Source organism: Ursus arctos, unplaced genomic scaffold (genome assembly GCF_023065955.2).
Source record: "Ursus arctos isolate Adak ecotype North America unplaced genomic scaffold, UrsArc2.0 scaffold_1, whole genome shotgun sequence".
NCBI lineage: Eukaryota > Metazoa > Chordata > Mammalia > Carnivora > Ursidae > Ursus > Ursus arctos.
The window spans coordinates 64,099,971-64,121,665 of record NW_026622763.1 but is presented as its reverse complement, the minus strand read 5'-3'; the positions used below and the strand labels follow the sequence as shown (position 1 = coordinate 64,121,665).

Below are 21,695 nucleotides of genomic sequence, written 5' to 3'. Positions count from 1 at the left end.
CTAGAAAATTAATGAACAGATGGAAATGGAAAACTCATGAAATGATCCTGGTTAAAATCTTAATTACAAAGATTTGTTTTAAATATTACCAATACATAAAGAATAAAAAATTAGACTGGTCTCAGAGTTATACCCTCTATATCACAGATCACCTGCAAAATATATAGCAATATTTTTAGGGTTAAAGGAGAAAGATTTTTATCCAAGTGTTTTATAGCCAGCCAAATTGTCATTCCCCTGTGAAAGCAGTTTTAAGACAATTTAGGTTACTCAAGATTACAAAGTATATAACACATTCTCTTCCTGCAAAAAGAATACAAGAGATTATTCAAACCAATCAAGGAATGAATCAACTAAATAAAGAAAACAGAGAAGCTATGTCATAAAAGGACAGGTGTTGATTAATAGGAACCATTTAAACATAAAATTAAACAAAAAATAATAATAAGCATAAAATCAAAATGACCCCGATTTTTCTGGTATATATCCTCTAGTTCCGCACTTATTAATCATGCATGGGAAATAAGCTTTCTGAGTCCTACTTAGATAAATATAAACACAAATTTAAAAGTTGATGTTTATCTAATTTTTGCTTCTTTGTACCTATTTTTTTATTCTGTAAATGGGTTTTCTCATTCTCTTTAATGTTCTGAAATTGATTAATCACATATCTAAGTATGGTAGTAATTATAATTCATTCATTCTACTTAACACTTGAAAAGCTCTTTCCACTTGAAAGTAAATTCCCTCAGTGGTGGGAATTTTTTTTTTTTTTTTGACAATCATTTTTAAAACCAAAAAGCTCTTTCTGATTCCCTTATTTTTCCTTTTGGCTGGCCAAACTATTTTAACTTCCATCTCTTAGCCATTTTGTTACCTGTCCAGTTTTTTTAAAACCAACTTTCCATATTTCCCAGATTTTTTTTTCTTTTGGCCTCTAGATTGTAACACATTGCTAGCTTCTGCCCAGACCTGAAAGGCAGCAGTAAAGCTCTTGAGACCATGAAGCCCAACTAGCAATTAGAGTTAAGAAGTTCTTTGGTTTTCTGCAACAATGGTGGAGGTACTGATGTCTGGTCCCTAGCTTCTTGAGTGACTCAGAGGTATTGCCATTGCAAAAAATCTCAGGGTATGAATGAACAATTTTCCTGAGTGCCTCACCTTAGTATATAATCAAAGTTAGATTTCTGTGGCCTTAGTAAACATTCTGCAAGCTAACTTATATCCTATAATAAATTTCTTTATACTTAGAACCAGCCAGAGTGATTCTCTTGTCCAACCCAATGCTGGCAGATAACAAGGAGCAAACTGTTTTATGTTCACACCATCACTTAGTTCCCCCTGAGACAGTCAGTCAGCACTTCTCATTCGTATTTGTTCCTCTAGCAGTTTGTTGAAATTTGCCAACGACCCCATATCCGTTTGCCAATGGCCCCATATATTCATTTTCTATTGATATTTTAAAAATTACCACAAACAATGACTTAAAACAACACCCATTATTAGGTCAGTTCAGTAGGTCAGAAGCTGAGGCAGACCCAGCTGCATTTTCTGGTCAGAGACTGAAATCAAGGTGTCAGACCTGATTTCAACTGGCAATATCCAGAGACTAAAGTCAAGGTGTCAGACCTGATTTCATCTGGCAATATCCAGCTTCTTACTGCTATAGGTCTAAGTCCCCCATTTTGTTTCTGGCTCTCAGCCAGAGGCTACTTTTTTCTTCCAGAGGTCCCCAGCATTCTTTTCAGGTGGCCTCCTCCATCTTCAATGCCAGCAAGAAAACTATGCTTCCTTTCAGACCTCTCCTGCCACCAGCCAGAGAAAACTCTGTGCTATTAAAGGAGCTGTATGTTTAGATCAGGATGACCCAAATTATCTCCCATTTATCTCAACAGAGTCAACTGAGACCAACCTTTATTATATCAGCAAAATCTTTTGCCATGTAACATGACATATTCACAGGAGAGGAAACTATACAAGGGCAAAGGTTATTGGGGTCATTCTTAGAAGTCTACCTACCTCAGTCCTCTCTAGTTCTTTTCAGTACCAGAGGTTGCAACCTTTTTACTTTTTATTATTTTCATAGGCTCTTCAGATGGAAGAGAACTGACATTATCTACTCAGTCTGACATCTTAAACTAAAAGTCCCAATCATACTCACAATAGGTTACAAATTTGTTACACTTGGATGTGCAAAAAATTGAACTATGTTTTCTCTATAAATGGTCCAATCATCTTTGCTAGCTACTACTCCACTTGATAACAAGAAGAAAAAGAAACTTCAGTAAACTATAAGTTTAGTCTGATTTGATAGTATTTTTTAGATGAATGGTATCTATTGCCAAAAAAAAATTGCACCGGACAGGGTTAAACACTCAAGGAAGACTTTATTCAAGATGATTGCAGTAGGAAAGAGAGAGATTGACTTCAAGATCATTGAAACAAAAGGAACGTTTTGAAGCCTGCAGCAAGCTAGTGGAAAAGTACTGGAGGACATTAGGAAGAAGGTTGGTCAAAGTGATTAGGCCATTGGCAACTGCTTATTGGTTATCACCAAAGTTAGGTTCCACACTGCCAGAAAGACTAGGAGATAGGGGCACTATTTTTCTTGATGATTCTATTTCAAAAAGAGTTGGTTTCCAGGTACTTCAGAAATACACTACTGTGTTTATAAAATTAGCAAGAGGCTGGGAGAAAATTTACATCTCAAAGGGACAGAAAACAATACAATTTAAAGTTTTTTGAAATTTTAAGATTTTTTTTAAGATTTTATTTATTTGGCAGAGAGAGAGCGAGACGGCGAGAGAGGGAACGCAAACAAGTGGAGTGGGAGAGGGAGAAGCAGACATCCCACTGAGCAGGGAGCCCCATGCGGGGCTTGATCCCAGGACCCCAGGATCATGACCTGAGCCAAAGGCAGATGCCTAACGACTGAGCAACCCAGTCACGCTTAAAGTTTTCTAGAATAAATGCTCTAAGAAAATGGAGGTCAGGAAGAAACCTATCTAAGGTTTAGTCAAGCTGAGGGGAATGTTAAGTCTGCCTTAGTCACTAGTAAAGATAAAATGCTTAGCATTTCAGATTTCCACCCATCCCCTATTTCTCTTCAAAAAGGTATGTGAGTTTATATAACCATATATTTTTTTAAGATTTTTCATTTATTTATTAGACAGAGATAGAGACAGCCAGCGAGAGAGGGAACACAAGCAGGGGGAGTGGGAGAGGAAGAAGCAGGCTCATAGCGGAGGAGCCTGATGTGGGGCTCGATCCCATAACAACAGGATCACGCCCTGAGCTGAAGGCAGACGCTTAACCGCTGTGCCACCCAGGCGCCCCTATATAACCATATTTCTGATGACAACAGATGATGATCTTGAATCTGCACAATGTCCACTGGATTCTAGCTGGTCACTTCTGCAGGGGTCAGCCTGAGCTATTCCCTGTTGGTGATCACTGAGTTGTGACTCACTCTATTTGACTATAATTTTTTTTTTTAAAAAAAAGGAGGTGTCATGTTGAAACCCCTCACTGGAGTCCTTGGTTCTATTTGCTTCTATTGTCTTGAAATTGTTGACTTCTGCATCACCTTAGTCAGACACTAGTATTCTGCCTTTTGTGCCCATTCTTTAGATGTAAGCACAAATTCCTATATTCATTGTTTGTCTTTAATTCTTGAGAACAAGGACATTACAAGCAGTTGATTTACCTATATGTCTTCAACAGGCACCTCTGCATATTGCTCACTTCATGTTAGGGGACACTAAGCCAAAAGCTGAAGATTCCCAGCAACCAGCTCCTGTCTGACACTATTCCAGAAGTACACGTCCTGATGCCACACACCTACCCTAGATGTGTTCTCAGTCTCCCCAAGCCCATGTCAATGTTTCAATCCATCCCTCCACACACTCCCACTCTCACCCCAACACAAATGCACCCATGTGAGATTAGCAGCTGACTTCTTCCACTGACTTCTGTTAGTCTTCTTCCCACCCCCCAGGGGCATTCTCTTCCACAATCCCAAGGTCTAATACTATAGGCCCAATTTTTTCTATCTTAACCTGTATAGGTAAGATTGACTGATTGATGAAATTTATTAATTCCTGTCTTTTATGGCTAAATTGTATTGCTAAAACTTAATTCATGAAACTCAAAGCTTATCAATGAGTCATTTCTAGTACTAACCACTTCCTTCATCTCTGGGACAATATGCTCCAAAATGTAACTTGGAAGGGAACACAACAAACTTGAGAGAAATTTAATTCCTTTATTTAATATTTGCAAATATTACTCATGTCATACACTCTTAAGAGATGAAGCAAACATATGGGATAGTCACCTGGCTATAAAAATGTTTTAAAGTCTTAACTGACAGATATAAAAACAAATGTCTTACATCTAGACTGAAGTTCTGTCTAACAATCTGTGCTTTCTCTTTTTAACTTCCATGAAAGCATGAATATTCCTACTTTTATCAGCCCCCCCAAAGTGGAATTTATGAACCTACATTTAGTTTACATAAAGATTATTGTGTCTTAAACATGTAACCTTTCTGAAAATGATGTTTATCACTTATGTATGGAGCAACCATCATCTAATCACAATAAGTAAAACATAACATTTTTAACAATTATTTTTCTATTGTTCATTTCTTAAAGTTCTCTTCAAGGTAATTCTTAAATAACTGTATTACTTTATATTCACATAATATAGAGATATATATTATATGGAGACATATATTTTATGTATATTATACATGTACATATATATGGGGAGAGAGAGAGAGGGAATGACAGTGTAATAAAATGCCTTCACTCTGAACCCAACTCATCTTGTGCAGATTGTTAGTAATTTATTTTGAATTTTTTAATGATACGTATTAAAAAATAAACTGAGTGAATTCAATTTATAATTTCTTTTGGTTTCAATATGAAGTTTTTCCTTGATGTATAATGTTTTACTTTAACATCTAGTACCGTTAAGTTGACAGCAAAGTTGGGATTGTGGCTGTATGTATGTTAGCTGTTATTAGTCAGAATAGGAAAGTAGTAATAAAATTTAGTAAGTTAAAACCTTAGACCTAGGATTCAATGATGTTTATGTGCCTGTCTCACATGTGCAAGGTGCCATTTCCATCATCTTCTCTAATCGTGGCCTTTGCCATTTTCTGCTTTCTGCTCTTGACATAATCTAGTTGTGGCTTCCACCAACGATAAAATGGGACAAGTATCCTCCATCTTTGCTTATGGTACTGGGGCCCAAGTATCCATTTCCTGGTTTCATTTTCTCAGAAACATTCTAGTAACATGCTTCTTTACTTGACTCAACTTTATTGCAGCTCTCCCACTAGCGTGTGGTAACAAAGCTCACAGACAATTTGAATTACTGAATCAATGTTGCATACTTCAAAAATCTTATTCCTTTGAACAGAGGTTGTAGATTTAGAGGACAGAATCAATGGATTCTGCACTACGCCCAACACCCATCCCTAACCAAATACGCAATTTAGAGATGGCTCCTCTTGCTTTGAAACCACACCCCTCCACACACACATCCCGATTTAAGGATCTAGCTTTTTAGGGATTAGATTCCTGTCTTCTGCATCTTTGATCTTCCCCCAGCAACTCACTCAGATTATGCACATAGTGAGCACTCGGGAAGTGTTGGTGGAATATTGTTGAACAAAAACAATCACTCTGGGCTTTCCGATAAAGACGATGAATCGTTACAGAATAATTTTAGCATGCAGAGCCCAAACAGTAACCAGGTTGTGCGATGTCCTAACACACGAATTCACCAGCCCCGCCTGCGAGGAACCAGCAAAAGGAACGCGAGAGATTTGACAGCTATGCCTTTGGCCGCCAGCTTTTAAATCAGCCAGTTGGGCATTAGAAACACTTCTCAGCCAGGAAGGTCGCTTCAGGAGGGAGTGGAGGCGGCTGAGAGCTGCGGAATCGACACCCTCCTCCCCTCGCACTTCTGTTGCCAGCTCTAGCTTGGCGCAAGGCACGCCGGGACACCAGGGAGCTCAACCACCATCACCAAGGCAACCGGCTGGCACGCGGTTGTCATGGAGACCGGCGGGCACCTCGAAGAGTCTCCCAGAGGGGCTGCCTTCGCCCGCATCCACGCAGGATGCTTCGCCGAGGCTATAAAGTCTCTGAAAGGCGGAGACACTTGAGCGACCACCTCAGCTGGCAACAAGACCAGGCGATGAGCAGCAGCATCTACCTCCTACGAGAGATGGGTCCCACTGGCTTCCTGCTGAGGGAGGAGGAGCCGGAAAACAGGGATTTCCGAGTAATTACCGCCCCCAACTTGCCTCTGCTCCCGCCTGGCCCACCCGCCTGGCCCACCCGCTTGGTCCTCCTGGGCCTGCCTGGTATCTAGCCACCCTCACACTCCCTGCGGATTCCCGCTGCCACACCCACCCCACCCGCGCGAGTTCCAGACCCTAAAGATGTGCAGATTGCAGAGGGAAATAGTGTTTGTGAGAAAAGTTTCGTTTTTGGAAGTCGGTATTCCGAATGCATCCAACTCTTGTAAGATAATGGCCTTGCTTGATCTTAAAATGTGAGACGTTTTGTTTAAATATAGGGTTTGCATTGCGTGCGTTCTTGCATCCGTTGTTAGCACTGACTAGCCCCGCAACTCAGATGAAATGAAAATCCTATGACCTATTTACATACTGTAAATATTTACTAAATAAATAAAATTGGTTTTTCTTTACTCTTTAGTTACTTTAAAACTCCAAGAAGATCCTTTTAAAGTACTGTTTAGATGACGATGCCTTGAAATGGTCTTAATAAAAATTATAATTTTGCTGAAAGACAACAGATATTTTATATTTGCATATCCCACTCTTGCCACTCAAAGGTCAGCCACCATCCATCTCACTTCCCAGGTGTTGATTTGGAAAATTTTAATTTAGTGTCCTGCATTTTAAGTACTGAATACAAATTACTAGCCTGTGCTTATTTAAGACAGCCTTTTTTTTTTTTTTTTTTTTTTTTTTTTTTTTTTTTTTTTACTTTGTCCCTTATATCACTTACTGTAGTATCCAATATAGGCTTGGTGAATAAAATCAGTCTTCTCAAGTAAAATTATATGTCAATTTAAATTTACAAAACAAACAAAAATCCAAGGTAAGCTAGTTTACAAAAGATCTTTAGCTCCACTGCAAGGCAGAATGAATTTTCAGTAAGAAATGTATAGAATTTTTTTTATAAAAAGCTTTTAAAATTTGATTTCTTTTCAACTGCTTGAGTGTAGGTCATCTAAAAACAGTCTTAACTGATAATGCAAGTTGTTGACCAGACAAAGAATATGAAGAGACTGGTGTCAAGAGTTAACATATCTCAATAGACTATATTCAACCTTTGTAGTCACCTAAACTAAATTACTTCTTGAAATGTCTTTTAATCCTATTATCTATTAAGTTAATTTTATCCTAACACTAAAAATTACCTGGAGTGTTTTTTTTTAAGTATGCATTTTTCTTTTAAAGGTTTTTTTAGGAAATCCTCATGTTTGTAACTGTTCCACATTTCTGAAAGGAGGGGAACTTTGTAAGCATATATGCTGGTAAGTAACTCTGTGATAAAGATCTGCCACAAAGGAACATCTTTGTATATTGCCTTTTTCATGATTTAAGTATTGCAAGATTAAAGAAATTTGGTGTTGGGAGAATATAAAGGTAAAATGGCTGTAGTTTTTCAGTATATTTTGGGGTATTTTATCTCATTCTGAAAATTAAGTAAGGTTTAACTTGAGAAACATATTACCACCTCTACAAGTTTTGAACGTTAATGTTTTTAATAAGAAAAAAATCACTTCCTAGGGTCTCATGATGTACAAATGTGAAATCTAGCTATAAAGAAAAAGAAAAACCTACCTGATTCGCATCACTAATGATAATTATGTTCTCACTACAGAATTTCTATTTGCTGTCAGTTAAAAATAAATCTCTGAATACATTTTTATTTTTATTCTTTCTAACAGATGCATTGTTTGTTTTCTCTGTAAATGCAGTACAACAAATTATTTAATAGCAAAAATTTCATTAGAATTTTTTCTCATTATGATATATTTTGTGTTATTTTTGTTTTCAATAAGCATTTTACTATGAATCTTTCAAGACAGTAGTAGGACTCCACTGAAGATTACTTCCAACAAATCTGAAATTTTTCCTCTAATGTCAGAACCTATTTGTAGGGGAAATCCCAGAAATGGAAATTTAAAAAACGCTTTCCATTTAATGTTTGGAAATAGTTTGGAATTCTTTCCATTTTTTCCATTTTTTTCATTCTTTCAACTCATTTTGTTTTATTCATCGATATTTATACAAACAAATCATGAATTATACTATTAGAGAAAGTTTGATATTTGAGAGTAAAATAAATGGAACAAAAAAATTGAGAGAAGAGTTTGTATCTCACATTTTGAATGCTTTTCTTCATAGGTTAAAAAAAAAAAACCAAAACAATATATATCTGTCATTTCCAAAGATTTTATTTACCAAGTTTTTGTTGTTTTGTTTTGATCAGTTTTTATTCAGCATTGCTAACACAATTTGCTGTAGTTAGCATAGAAGATACAAAATATGTTCCTTTCAAAACTTACAGTTTGGTTTTATTATTAAAAATAATAAATTACATTTATTAAAATAGGTTTTTTCATTTTTTTTAGTGCTAGCTTCCTCAGGGCAAGGCTTTCTGTTCTCATTTTTATATAATATAACTCGTTTTTAAAAATACATATACCAAACTAAATGGGAATAAGACTCAAATATTTAATATACTCAAGTATATTTAATATATTTATGTAAGAATTTCATATGTATTTCTCACTTTTAAAAAACCATATTCCATTTTAATTGGTGCTTTTTCAAGTATTTTTATTGTCATGTATTAAAGTGGTATATGGAGGAAAACAGTCATTTGGTACTCTCCAGAAAATTACTCCATTTTCAGGAATAAGAAACTTCTAGGGAAGTTTAAAGAAAGTACTATGAATACCTCAATTCCCTCACTAACCTGTCTCTGTGAACAACTATATGTCCTAAAGAAATGCATGGACTCTCTCTGGCAAATTTCTTTATTATAAATGTCTTTTATTTTCATTTATCACACTTTTTTCACATATGCTTACTTTAAAACATATATTTAACTATTTTTGTATGAGTTTTTTATTTTAATTTCAGTATAGTTAACATATTTAACTAATATAACAGAAAACTGATGAGTGTTGTTTATTTATAACATTGTCAGCAGTATAAATTCTATTATGCTATTCCTATCTTAAAATTAACACAAAATATATCTTTTTAAGTTATGTCAGAAATAAATGTTTTATTTTGGTTTTCTGTCTATGAATATTAGGGTCTTGTTGAAAAAATTCAAGCTTCCAAGAAATCATGAATGTAAGTTGTATTTTTTCTTTTATTATTTTGAAGTTAACAATTTTAGTAATTTTTTGTTTGGACATATTCTAAATTTAAAAAATTATTTTCCTAGACAATCTATCAACTAGCTATAGCTCAGTTTGTTACATTTAAGACAGTTGGAAAGTTTTTCTTCCTTAATAAAAAAAATGTAACTTTATATGTCGTTTCAAATTCAACGGCATTTAATTTAAAAAGGGGTGAAACAATGGCCAGTTATTCTGAAGGCAAAATTTCCCTCATGTGTCCTAAGCAAAGATTCACAGTGGTTTCTATATTTAAAATTATTTTAATTACAGGAAAAATAAGAAATGTAATTTTTTAGATCCCATCAATAGACAGTTGACATGGCACGTAATTTCATTACGTCAAAAATGTCTACTGACTGAAATTCGCATGCAAATATATATAAATATATTTAAAAATGTATAAACATATTTTTAAGAATAAACTAGTTTTTATGTCAGTACTTAAATTGAGTTTAGAGTCAAGCATATAGTTGTGTAACTTTAAGTTCTGGAGTCCTCAAAATCCAGAGAAAGAAAAATAATTTTGTTATAGCTCATTTGGATTTGTAGATTTTATAAAAAAGATACTGTCATTATGGAATTGTTCCTGTAGTCATGTGGTTATTTGGCCTACAATAGACCCATCTAAGAATTGCAATGATATCTTAAAATTTATTAGTGTTTATTATGTTCATAAAGAAAGTAACAATCGGTTTTCAATTTTTTTTTTTAGATCTAAGAGTATTGGTTTTACTAGCCAAGTTCAATTCCCCCCAACTATCATATAAGTACAATTATAATAAACATTTAAAAGTTGTACTTGTTAATAAATTAATTACTGTTTCACAGGCATTTTTCTTCTGTACTCTCTTCTCACTTTACACATTCTTTTAGAAATGTCTCCCATTTTCTATGTCGGCTGTTACCTCTATACCAGTGATTTCAACATCTTATCAACAGAGCAGTATTTCCAGCTGCCTTCAGGGCAGCTCAGTTTTGGAGGACCCAGAGGCATTTTAAATAAAAATTTCTCCCCATTAGTGCTCTCATCTAGTATTCCCTACCTCATATATTGGCTTTCCTTCTTTAGTTTCCAAAACTAGAAACCATGGGATTCTCCTTGATTTTTCCTCTCCTAATTTCTTCCCTCATATCTCTAGTCCTTCTACAAATCCTCTTTACGTTACATCCTATGTTCTTCTCAACAGTGTTCTCATCTCTCCATCCTCATTCTCACCTTCGTCCACCTTCACAAGCCCTAGTATTCTTTGTAGCCTCCTTCTTTTCAGTGCCTGCACTTTGTTGCTTTCTCCTTCACATTGTAGACAAAAGGTTCTTTCTGAAATGTCCTTAATTCTCTACTTCATCTTCTCTCCCAATCCCTTCATACACAATGATTAGGTTCTATGATATTATACATATTGTTTTCTTCTCTATTTCTTCATTTTATCCACCCAAAGTTAAATGTTCACATCTTCTCCAAGTCTTATTTGATCTCCCCACTGTTTTACATATCATTTTCACAATCCTCTATACTAGTGCTATCCAATAGAAATATAATGTAAGCCACATATGTAATTGTCTAGTAGCTGTATTATAAAAAGCAAAAAGAAACAGGGGAAAAGAATTCTAATAATATGTTAATTTAATCCAATGCATCAAAATATTATCACATCAACATGTTATCAATATAAAAATTATGCAATTTTTAATACTGTCCTCAAAGTCTAGTGTGTATTTTATACTTACAGAGCATCTCATCTCAGATACTATGTTTTCACTGGAAATATTTTATCTGAATTTAGATTTCAAAAAGTAATCAGTTGGGAAAAAGATTCATGTAATACCTGAATTGTTACAAACATATTTATAAACTTTTCGGTAGCTATCAATTATCAGTTTTCAATTTAAATTTAAGTGAAACAAAATTAAAAATTCAGTTTTTCAGTCACATGAGCCACATTTCAAGTGCTCGGTAGCCACATGTGGCTAACGGCTGGCTACTCTATTAGATAGTACAGCTCCACACAACTGAACTCAGCAAATATTTATTGTACTGCGTATTAGCCAGGAGCCTCTGCTAGGTACTTTCTATAAATAAAAACATATGAATACTAACATTTGTGGATTTTTTCATTTACAAAAATAGCAATTTCATATGGGCCAATGTAATACTTAATATTGTGTTATTCTTTGTACTTCTTAAAGACAGAAACCATGTTTTTTCTTTTTATAAGTCTACAATAGGGAATTTTTAAAATGTTTAATCCTATACATTAATTTTGAAAAATGTATACTTCCTACTGAAATAAAAAATCTTGCATATCTCCTATATTTAAAAGAAGTTTTTGCCAACATTGAGAAAATCCTATTTGCACATCTTAAGATTTATCGTTTAAATGAAAGCTAAAACAAACATACATGAAAATTAAAGTAATTTAAAGAAAGCTATAAACAGTTATTCATTAAGATTATGCAAAGTATATACAAAATGAAGGAGATGGTTACTAGTAATGAGGGAAGAGTGTTTTGAATATCATTCCTAAATTCTTCTAAAACACATCAGGAAACAAATATTTGCACTCTAGTGCTGCATATCAAAAGCATGAGACTTATTTTTGAAGAGTTACAAAGATAATTACACAGGAATTTTATAATAAAGATACCAGTTTCTGAACACCGAACATTCTTTTTCTTATCACCCAACAAATGTTTTACGGCGAAACCTGCATTTATCACCTAATAGTTCCTTCTAAATACAATGTCTATTTTTTTTTTGATAGTTTACTTTTTAATAGAGAGCTGAGGGACAAATAACTAAGAGTTGAAACTTATCCTTCTCTTCATTTTATAAATGTTGGCATTCGAGAAACTTTTAGTTTATCTGAGCCCCCTCTCTTCTTTTATAGGGGAGATTCTAAAAGGTCCAATGCTAACAGCAGACAGAATGCAAAGTATAAACTAGACTTTTTGAGCTCTTCTCTTCTTCTCCCTTCATTCTTCTATTGTTAGTCATTTAATTTATTTCTAACTACTTGTTACATTCTTTGTACATGAAACTTTCTCTTCTTTCAATTATTACTTTAGCCTGAAGTCTCAGTAACTGGATTTTAGAGTAAAAGTAATAATATTTTTATGTCTGCCACCCATATGTATTACCAAATTGGTCTTTAAAATACTTTTGCTGATTGCAATTTCAACAATGTATCAATTTTCTTTTAGTTTTGCTTTGGGATTCATGTTAGGTTATATTATTACTTAACCAAAATACTTAAGTCCGCAAAGAAAATAATTAAAAAATACATAGAAATACTTTGAAATGTTAATAATATTTCTATAGTTTTAGAAAAAAAGGCTATCATACAAAACATGAAACAACACCAGATACAAGGTTCATTATAATCTATTCATTCCTAGTAAACTTAAATAAGAAAAGTGTCCATTCTCACATGTGTCTAACATACCCCTAGAAGATCTAAAACGCCTTCATATAACTTTTCTTTTTTTTTTTTTTAAGATTTTATTTATTTATTTGACAGAGAGAGAGACAGTCAGCGAGAGAGGGAACACAAGCAGGGGGAGTGGGAGAGGAGGAAGCAGGCTCCCAGTGGAGGAGCCCGATATAGCGCTCGATCCCAGGACTCTGGGATCATGCCCTGAGCCGAAGGCAGACGCTTAACGACTGAGCCACCCAGGCGCCCCCTTCATATAACTTTTCTAAATGCAAAAAGAAATAGCATAAGGGAAACAACATTTCATTTATTTATCACTGCTTATTCAATAGCAATATTTATTCTGTGTCTGTGCCTCATTCCTATTTCAACACACTTTTCTTTGATGTTAATGAAATTGAACATCTTCCATTCCATATTCTTTCATAGTCTCATACATTAATTATTCCAAGTTATCTCAGAAGTTTGTTTCTCCCTTGCATTTTCCAATTCATATTACACCACATAGGACAGTTTATGACCAGATCCTCTTATGAAATTTTATGTTTCAGTAATTCTGCTGCCCTAGAAAATCTTTATTCCCAAAAGCACAATTTTTGTTCTTCATTTTCCTCCCCATTATTTTAGAGAGCAGATGTTTCTCTCTCTGTGACAAATAGCCCTCATCCTCCAAAGTAATAGTTAATTAAAGTATGTTAGCCTCTTACATTCCACCTGACACCCCACCTTATACAAGGAACAGAGATTTCTGTACTGAAATGTATCTATGATGTTTTCAGTATTTTTAGTGTTTAATTGCAAGACTTTCCAGAAAAATAAAGCTTTTTATTGTCTTGCAAATATTTTAAAAATTTATTTTAAAAATTACTAAATGTATTAAAGGATGTATAAAATGAATAGAATTCAGGGGTACCAATAACAGATGGCATTTAAATTATGGCATGTTAAGGAGAGAGAAAAGGAAAAGAGCCTGGGATGGGCCAGGGAATAAAAAATCTAGGATGCCCTGATCAAAACTATATGTATTAGAAAATAATTTCTTATAAAGACAGCAGGATGGAGAAAATTCATAATTCAAAAAATGTGTATACCAAGGTTGTAAGCAACATGGTTCATAATAGGTTGTCCTGAGGAATACTAACCAAATCTATGAAAGATGTGGCTACCAAGACACTCTTATACAAACATAAAACCAAGACAGGAGAGTAGGCACAATTAATTGAGTCTTGCTCTCCTCTTATCCATTCATTCACTATTCATTTAACAAATAATAATTTTACTAACGACTCAAATATCCCTGTTTCTCCTTTATGTTTTTGTCCATTTCTTCTGATTCTATGTTGATAAAATATTTGTTTATGGACAAGTTGAACAGTCAAAATCCAAGGATGAGTGCTATCATATAATTAATGTAAAACCTTTATAAAATGCAATACTTGCACTGACTCTTTTCAGTTACAAGAAAAAAAGATAACTTCCATTCTTTTTCTAAATGACTCTTTCCTCACCTTTTAGCTGAAAAAAATACAAATAGTGGTAAATGTAGATGTAATAATTCAATCAAAACTATCTGATATTTGAAAGAAAATTCTAACTTTCAGCATAAGTTATTACATTTCTGTATCTCCAGTTTTGCCACTGAATTTTAATACTTTGGGATGTTTCACTAGCTGCTTTGCAGTTAGGTCTCGTGGAAGGAGAAATCAGTGACTTGCTCCGAGGGATACATCGAGTTCAAACTCCCCAACAAGGAACAAATGATGAAACTGTGCATATTGAAGAAGATGGGTACATTCAACAGAAGGAAATTGGTTCAGATGATATCTGCTCAATTTGTCAAGAAGTACTTTTAGAGAAAAAACTTCCTGTCACATTTTGCAGGTGACATGCCTTTTCTTTCTCTTTTTTATTGAAGTATTATTAAAATATAGCATTATATTAGTTTCAGGTATACAATATAATGATTCAACAATTCTATAAATTACTTAGTACTCATCAAGGTAAGTGTACTCTTAATCCCCTTTATCTATTTCACCCATTCCCCCACTCACCTCCCCTCTGACAACATCCAGTTTCTTCTCTGTATTTAAGAGTCTGAAATTTTGGGTACCTGGTTGACTCAGTTGGTTGAGCATCTGCCTTAGGCTCAGGTCATGATCCCAGGGTCCTGGGATTGAGTCCCATGTTGGGGTCCCTGCTCAGCAGGAAGTCTGCTTCTCCCTCTCCCTCTGCCCCTCCTCCCCACTTGTTCTCTCTCTCTCTCAAAAAAAAAAATTAATAAAAATCTTTAAAAGAAAAAGAAAAAAAAGAGTGGTATTTTGCTGCTCTTTTTTTTTCTTTGTTCATTTATTTTGTTTCTTAAATTCCACATATGAATGAGATCATATGGTATTTGTCTTTCTCTGACTGCTTTATTTCACTTAGGAATATACCCTCTACGTTAATCTATGGTGTTGTAAATGGCAAGGACTCATTCTTTTCTATGGTTGAGTAATATTCCATTCTGTGCGTGTTTGTGTGTACCATACCTTCTTTATCCATTCATCTATCGATGGACACTTGGGTTGCTTTCATAACTTGGCTATTGTAAATACGCTGCAATAAGCATAGAGGTACATTATCTTTTTGAATTCATGTGTTTGTTTTCCTTCAGTGATTTACCTTTAGTGAATTACTAAATCATGGTAATTCTATTTTTAATTTTTTGAAGAACCTCCATACTGCTTTCCACAGTGGATACACAAATTTGCATTTCCAATGGGGCATGAAGGATCCTTTTTCTCCACATCCTCACCAACACTTGTTATTTCTTGTGTTTTTTGTTTCAGCCATTCTGACAGGTATCAGGTAATATCTCATTGTGGTTTTGATATGCATTTCCCTGATGATTTGTGATCTTGAGCATCTTTTCGTGTGTCTGTCAACCATCTGTATTACTGCTTTAGAAAAATGTCTGTTCAGATCCTCTGCCCATTTTTAATCAGATTGTTTGGGGGTTTTTTGGTGTTGAGTTGTATAAGTTTTTTTATGTATTTTGGATAGTAACCCTTATCAAATATACCACTTGCAAATATCATCCCCCATTTGGTAGGTTATCTTTTGATTTTGTTGATGGTTTCCTTTGCTGTGCAGAAAGCATTTAATTTTTATGTAGTCCCAATAGTTTAATTTTGCTTTTGCTTCCCTTGCCTGAGAAGACATCTCTAGGAAAATGACTCTATGGCTGATGTCAAAGAAGTTACTATCTATGTTTTCTTTGGGGATTTTTATGGTTTCAGATTTCACATTTAGGTCTTTAATCCATTTTGAGTTGATTTTTGCATATGGTGTAAGAACGGGGTCCAGTTTCATTCTTTTGCCTATAGCTGACTAGTTTTCCCAGCATCATTTGTTGAAGAAACTGTCTTTTCCTCATCGCATATTCTTGCCTCCTTTGTTGTAGATTAATTAACCATATATGTTTGGGTTTATTTTTGGGCTCTCTCTTCCGTTCTGTTGATCTGTGTGTCTATTTTTATGCCAGTATTATACTGTTTTGATTACTACAGCTTTGTTTATATCTTCAAATTTGGAGTTGTAATACCTCCAGCTTTGTTTTAGTTTCTCAAGTTTGTTTTGGCAATTTGGGGTCTTCTGTGGTTCCATACAAATTTCAGGATTATTTGTTCCAGTTCTGTGAAAAATGTTGTTTGTATTCTGATAGAAATTACATTGACTCTGTAGATTGCTTTGAGTAGTGTGGACATTTTAATAGTATTAATTCTTTCCGTCCTAGAATGTGGACTATCTTTCCATTTGTTGTGTCATCTTCAATTTCTTTTTTTTTTTTTAAAGATTTATTTATTTATTTATTTGACATAGAGACAGCCAGCGAGAGAGGGAACACAAGCAGGGGGAGTGGGAGAGGAAGAAGCAGGCTCCCAGCGGAAGAGCCTGATGTGGGGCTCGATCCCAGTGCTGGGATCACGCCCTGAGCCGAAGGCAGAAGCTTAACGACTGCGCTACCCAGGCGCCCTCCATTTTCAATTTCTTTCATCAGTGTTTTATAGTTTTCAGAGTACAGGTCTTTCACTTCCTTGGTTAAATTTATTCCTAAGTATTTTGTTCTTTTTGATGCAATTATAAATGGGATTGTTTTCTTAATTTCTCTTTCTGCTACTTCATTATTGGTGTAGAGAAATGCAACAGATTTCTATATATTGATTTTGTATCCTGTGACCTTACTGAATTTATTTATTAGTTCTAGTATTTTTTTGGTGGAGTCTATAAGGTTCTGTCTATATAGATTATGTCATCTGCAAATACTGAAAGTCTTACTTCTTCCTTACCAATTTGGATGTCATTTATTTATTTTTAGCCTGATTGCTATGACTAGGACTCTCAGTACTATGTTGAATAAAATGGTGAGAGTGGATATCCTTGTCTTTTTCTTGAGCTTAGAGGAAAAGCTCTTAGTTTTTCACTATTAAGTATGATTTTAGTGTGAGTTTTTCATATATGGCCTTTATTATGTTGAAAAATGTTCCCTCTAAACCTATTTTGTTGAGAGTTTTTATCATGAGTGGGTGTTGTACTTTGTCAAATCTTTTTCTGCATCTATTGAGATGATTTTTTTGTCCTAACTCTTGTTAATTGTAATATATCATGTTGATTGATTTATGAATATTGAACCACACTTATATCCCTGGAATAAACCCCATTTGATCGTGATGAATCATTTTTTAATGTATTGTATGATTTGGTTTTCTAATATTTTGATGAGATTTTTGCATCTATGTTCATCAGAGAGATTGGCCTATACTTCTCTTTTCTTTATAGTTTCTTTATCTGGTTTTGGTATCACGGTAATGCTGGCCTTGTTGAATGAATTTGGAAGCTTTCTTTCCTCTTCTATTTTCTGGAAAAGTTTGAGAATAGGTATTAACTCTTCTTTAAATGTTTGGTAGAATTCACCTGTGAAGCTATCTGGTCCTGGACTTTTTTGGGAGTTTTTTGATTACCAATTCATTTCCTTGCTAGTAGTTGGTCTGTTCAAATTTTCTATTTCTTATTGGAAACAGATTCAGTTTTGGAAGGTGTTATGTTTCTAGGAATTTATCCATTTCTTCTACATTGCCCAATTTGTTGGCATACAATTTTTCATAATATTCTCTTATAATTTTTCGTATTTCTGTGGCATTGGTTTTTTTTCCCTTCATTTCTGATTTTATTTACTTGAGTCCTCTCTCACTTTTTCTTGATAAGCCGATGAAAAGTTTATCAATTTTATTGATCTTTTCAGAGAACAAGCTCCTGGTTTCATCGATCTATTCTATCATTTAAGGAGTTTTTGTTTGTTTTGGGGGGGGGATTTGGTCTCTATCTCATTTATTTCTACTTTAATCTTTGCTATTTTCTTCGTTCTACTGGCTTTGGGATTTGTTCTTTTTCTAGCTCTTTTAGCAATAAGGTTAGGTTGTTTGTTAATGATCTTTCTTGCTTCTTGAGGTATGTCTGTATTGTTATAAATGTCCCTCTTTGATCAGCTTTTGCTGCATCCCAAAGATTTTGGACCACTGTGTTTTCATTTCCATTTGTCTCCATGCATTTTTATTTCCTCTTTTATATTTTGATGAACCCACTCATTGTTTAGTAGCATGTTATTTAGCCTCCATTTATTTGTGTTCTTTCCAGATTTTTTCTTCTGTTTGATTTCTAATTTCATACTATTATGGTCAGAAAATATGCATGATATGATTTCAATCTTTTTGAATTTATTGAGGCTTGTTTGTGGCCTAACATGCAACCTATTCTGGAGATTGTTCCATGTGCACTTGAAAAGACTGTTTTCTATTGTTTTTGGATGGAATGTTCTGAATATCTGTTAGGTCCATCTGGCCCAATGTGTCATTGAAAGCCACTATTTCCTTGTCGATTTTCCATCTGGCTGATTTATCCATTGATGTAAGTGGGGTGTTACTATTATTGTATCACTGTCAATTTCTTTCTTTATGTCTGTTACTAGTTCCTTTATGTATTTAGGTGCTCCCATGTTGAGTGCATGAATATTTACAGTTGCTATCCTCTTGTTGGATTGTTCCCTTTATCATTATGTAATATCCTTTTATTTTTCACTGGTTACAGTCTTTGTTTTAAAGTCTATTTTGTCCGATATAAGTATTGCTACCCTGCCTTTCTTTTCACTTTCATTTGCATGGTAAGTGGTTTTTCATCTCTTCATTTTCAGTCTGCATATGTCTTTAAGTCTGAAGTCAGTCTCTTGAAGGTGTCATATAGATGAGTCTTTTTTTAAACCATTTGCTCACCATCTTTTGATTGGAACATTTATTTCATTTACATTTAAAGTAATTATTGGTATGTATGTACTTATTACCATTTTGTTACTTGTTTTATGGTTGTTTTTGTAGTTCTTCTCTGTTCCTTTCTTCTTCTGTTGTTCTCTTCCGTTGTGGTTTGATGGCTTCCTTTTGTGTTATGCTTGGATTCCTTTCTCTTTATTTTTTCTATATCATTTATAGGTTTTTTTAATGTGTGGTTGCCATTATGTCCATATAAAAGTCTATATAAAAGTATATATAAGTTGGTCACTTAAGTTTGAACCCATCTAAAAGCACTAGGCTTTTAGTTGGGCAGTATTAATAGTCACACTGGGTGCTTGCCTTCATCCTGTCTGTAGGGGCTGCAGGCACACTGAACTACAGGGCACTGTCTTGTGTTATCATCTGAGAGGCTTTCATTGGTAGATGGAGCCAGAAGCCAGACCACATGCTTACCTCCAGTCTCTGTTGGGGCCGTCATCACACTGATCTCTACATAGCCTACTCTTCCTGCCTTGTCTCCTGACAGGCTTCCATGGGTGGATCGGGCCAGAAGTCAGACCTCATGCGCCCCCAGTCTGTGTGCCAGTGCTATAGTTACACTGATTGGCAGGGCAGTCTCTGAGCAGCCAGCTCTAAGGTTTGGCTGCAGGGACTGTGGGTGCACTGGTGTATGTAGTTGTCTTCTCCTCTCCCCAGGGTAGGAATCATTTTGGAGTGGTGCCGGTCCCTGCCAGGACTGCTTGCAGAATGTGTTAGGACGGCAGCTACTTTCTAGGGACACCTCCTAAGTGGAGCAAGTTGGTTGACATGGCTCCACAGGATAATGTGGAGGCAGGAAGCACTGTGATAGCAAAATAGTGAAGAGTGTTTGTGCTGGTTCCTGCAAGCATCCAGCTATCTAGCCTATGGGATGGGGGAAAATAAAAGTGGCACCCATTAGCTCTTTAGTTCTTGGAGAAGTTTCCTAATGATCCTTGCCCCTCTGGGGCACATGCTGAAATTAGTAAGTAAACCTCCTTCATGATACCCCAGGTGCTTTTCAAACTACTGCTTTTTTGCTGTATCTCAGCTCAGTTATATGTTATGCTGGCTCTTTAAGGGTGGGAACTCAGTTTCCTTTCACCTGGAGCTAAGCCCCACTGGTTCTAAAAACTGGCAATGTTAAGCCCTACTGGTTTTCAAAGCCAAATGTTATGGGGACTTGTCTTCCCAATGCAGGTTCCCTGAGCCTTGGGTGCCTGGTGTGGGGCCTGATCCTTCCTCTTCTCCATGCTTGTGGTGTCCCTCCCATTTGTGGCTAGTCTCCCCATGGATTTAGTTCCTGACCATATCTCTGTTCCTCTTACACTTTTCAATGTTGCACTCACTCTATGATTAACTGTGAAAGGTCTGTTCTGCCAGTCTTCAGGTGGTTTCTGAGTTAATTGCACTGACGTGGCTATTACGTCAGGGTGTACGTCAGTATTGTGTCAGAACAAGATGAGCTCAGGATTCTCCTATTTTGCCATCTTCCCAGCCTTCTACATGTTTTTTTCTTTGGATATTTAAAGCTTATGAAAAAATTGTAATTTAATATGTTTGTAATTGATTGTTAAGAGACATATTCATAGAAAAACAACAAAAAGCTTTACCTATTGCTTAATTTGTATTTCATTGGCCTTTTGTTTCCTAACTTATCTGTGGTAAGAGGTCCTGTTCTTACTCTAAATACTTCTAGGCTACATTATAAAGGGTGAAAATTAAAACTTAATTGCAGTTTATTCCCCTCTCCACTTTAAGTTTTAAAGTAGAATAGTTTTCACGTTTTTGTTTTATACACATGAATAAATACTATCTCTTAGACCAGTTACAAAGAATTTTCTGAGAGTAAAGATAGTAATTTAATATTATAAAAATTCTTTTCAGTGTCTCAAAATTCTATCTTTAAACCTAAATAATTGAAATGCTTACCTATACACAAATATTTGTTGAAGAGTGTCATATTCATACTATTCTTTGAGGCCCTGCAAAGTTAGGCTTGAATATTTGGGCAACAATTTGTTATTGAATTTTTCATTTTCTTACTCCTGATTATTGGCCAAAATTTTCATCCATGTAGTTTTCCATATGGCTGCTTCTATTGCATATTTTTAAATTATTAACTATTTCCCAAAATATTTCTTTCCATAATATTTGTCAGGTACAATCACATATTGTGTGATTTCTAGAAAATGAGGTGATAGTCCTGCTCTCAGTGATGCTTTTTATTTAAGAACAATAATTCTTGTTATAATTTTCCTTTTGTTAAGGTTATATTTATTCTCACTTTTAAAATGAAAAATATTGGGGCACCTGGCTGGCTCAGTCAATGGAGCATGTAACTCTTGATCTCAGGGTTGTGGTTTCAAGCCCCACACTGGGTGTAGAGATTACTTAAAAATAAAATCTAAAAAAAAATGAAAAATATTTTAATGATGCAAAATTGTTTAAACCACCA

The 21,695-nt window shown here is 34.8% G+C and overlaps 1 protein-coding gene across 1 annotated transcript in view; it reads left to right on the top strand.

Annotated features, from left to right (window-relative positions):
- Window positions 1-6,132: 6,132 nt before the first annotated feature.
- Window positions 6,133-21,695, top strand: part of ZSWIM2 (zinc finger SWIM-type containing 2) — a 30,242-nt gene continuing 14,679 nt past the window's right edge. The window contains exons 1-4 of the mRNA XM_026492373.3: window positions 6,133-6,297; window positions 7,505-7,581; window positions 9,378-9,418; window positions 14,570-14,780. Of these exons, the coding sequence (XP_026348158.2) occupies window positions 6,133-6,297; window positions 7,505-7,581; window positions 9,378-9,418; window positions 14,570-14,780 (494 nt within the window). The remainder of the gene's footprint in view (window positions 6,298-7,504; window positions 7,582-9,377; window positions 9,419-14,569; window positions 14,781-21,695) is intronic.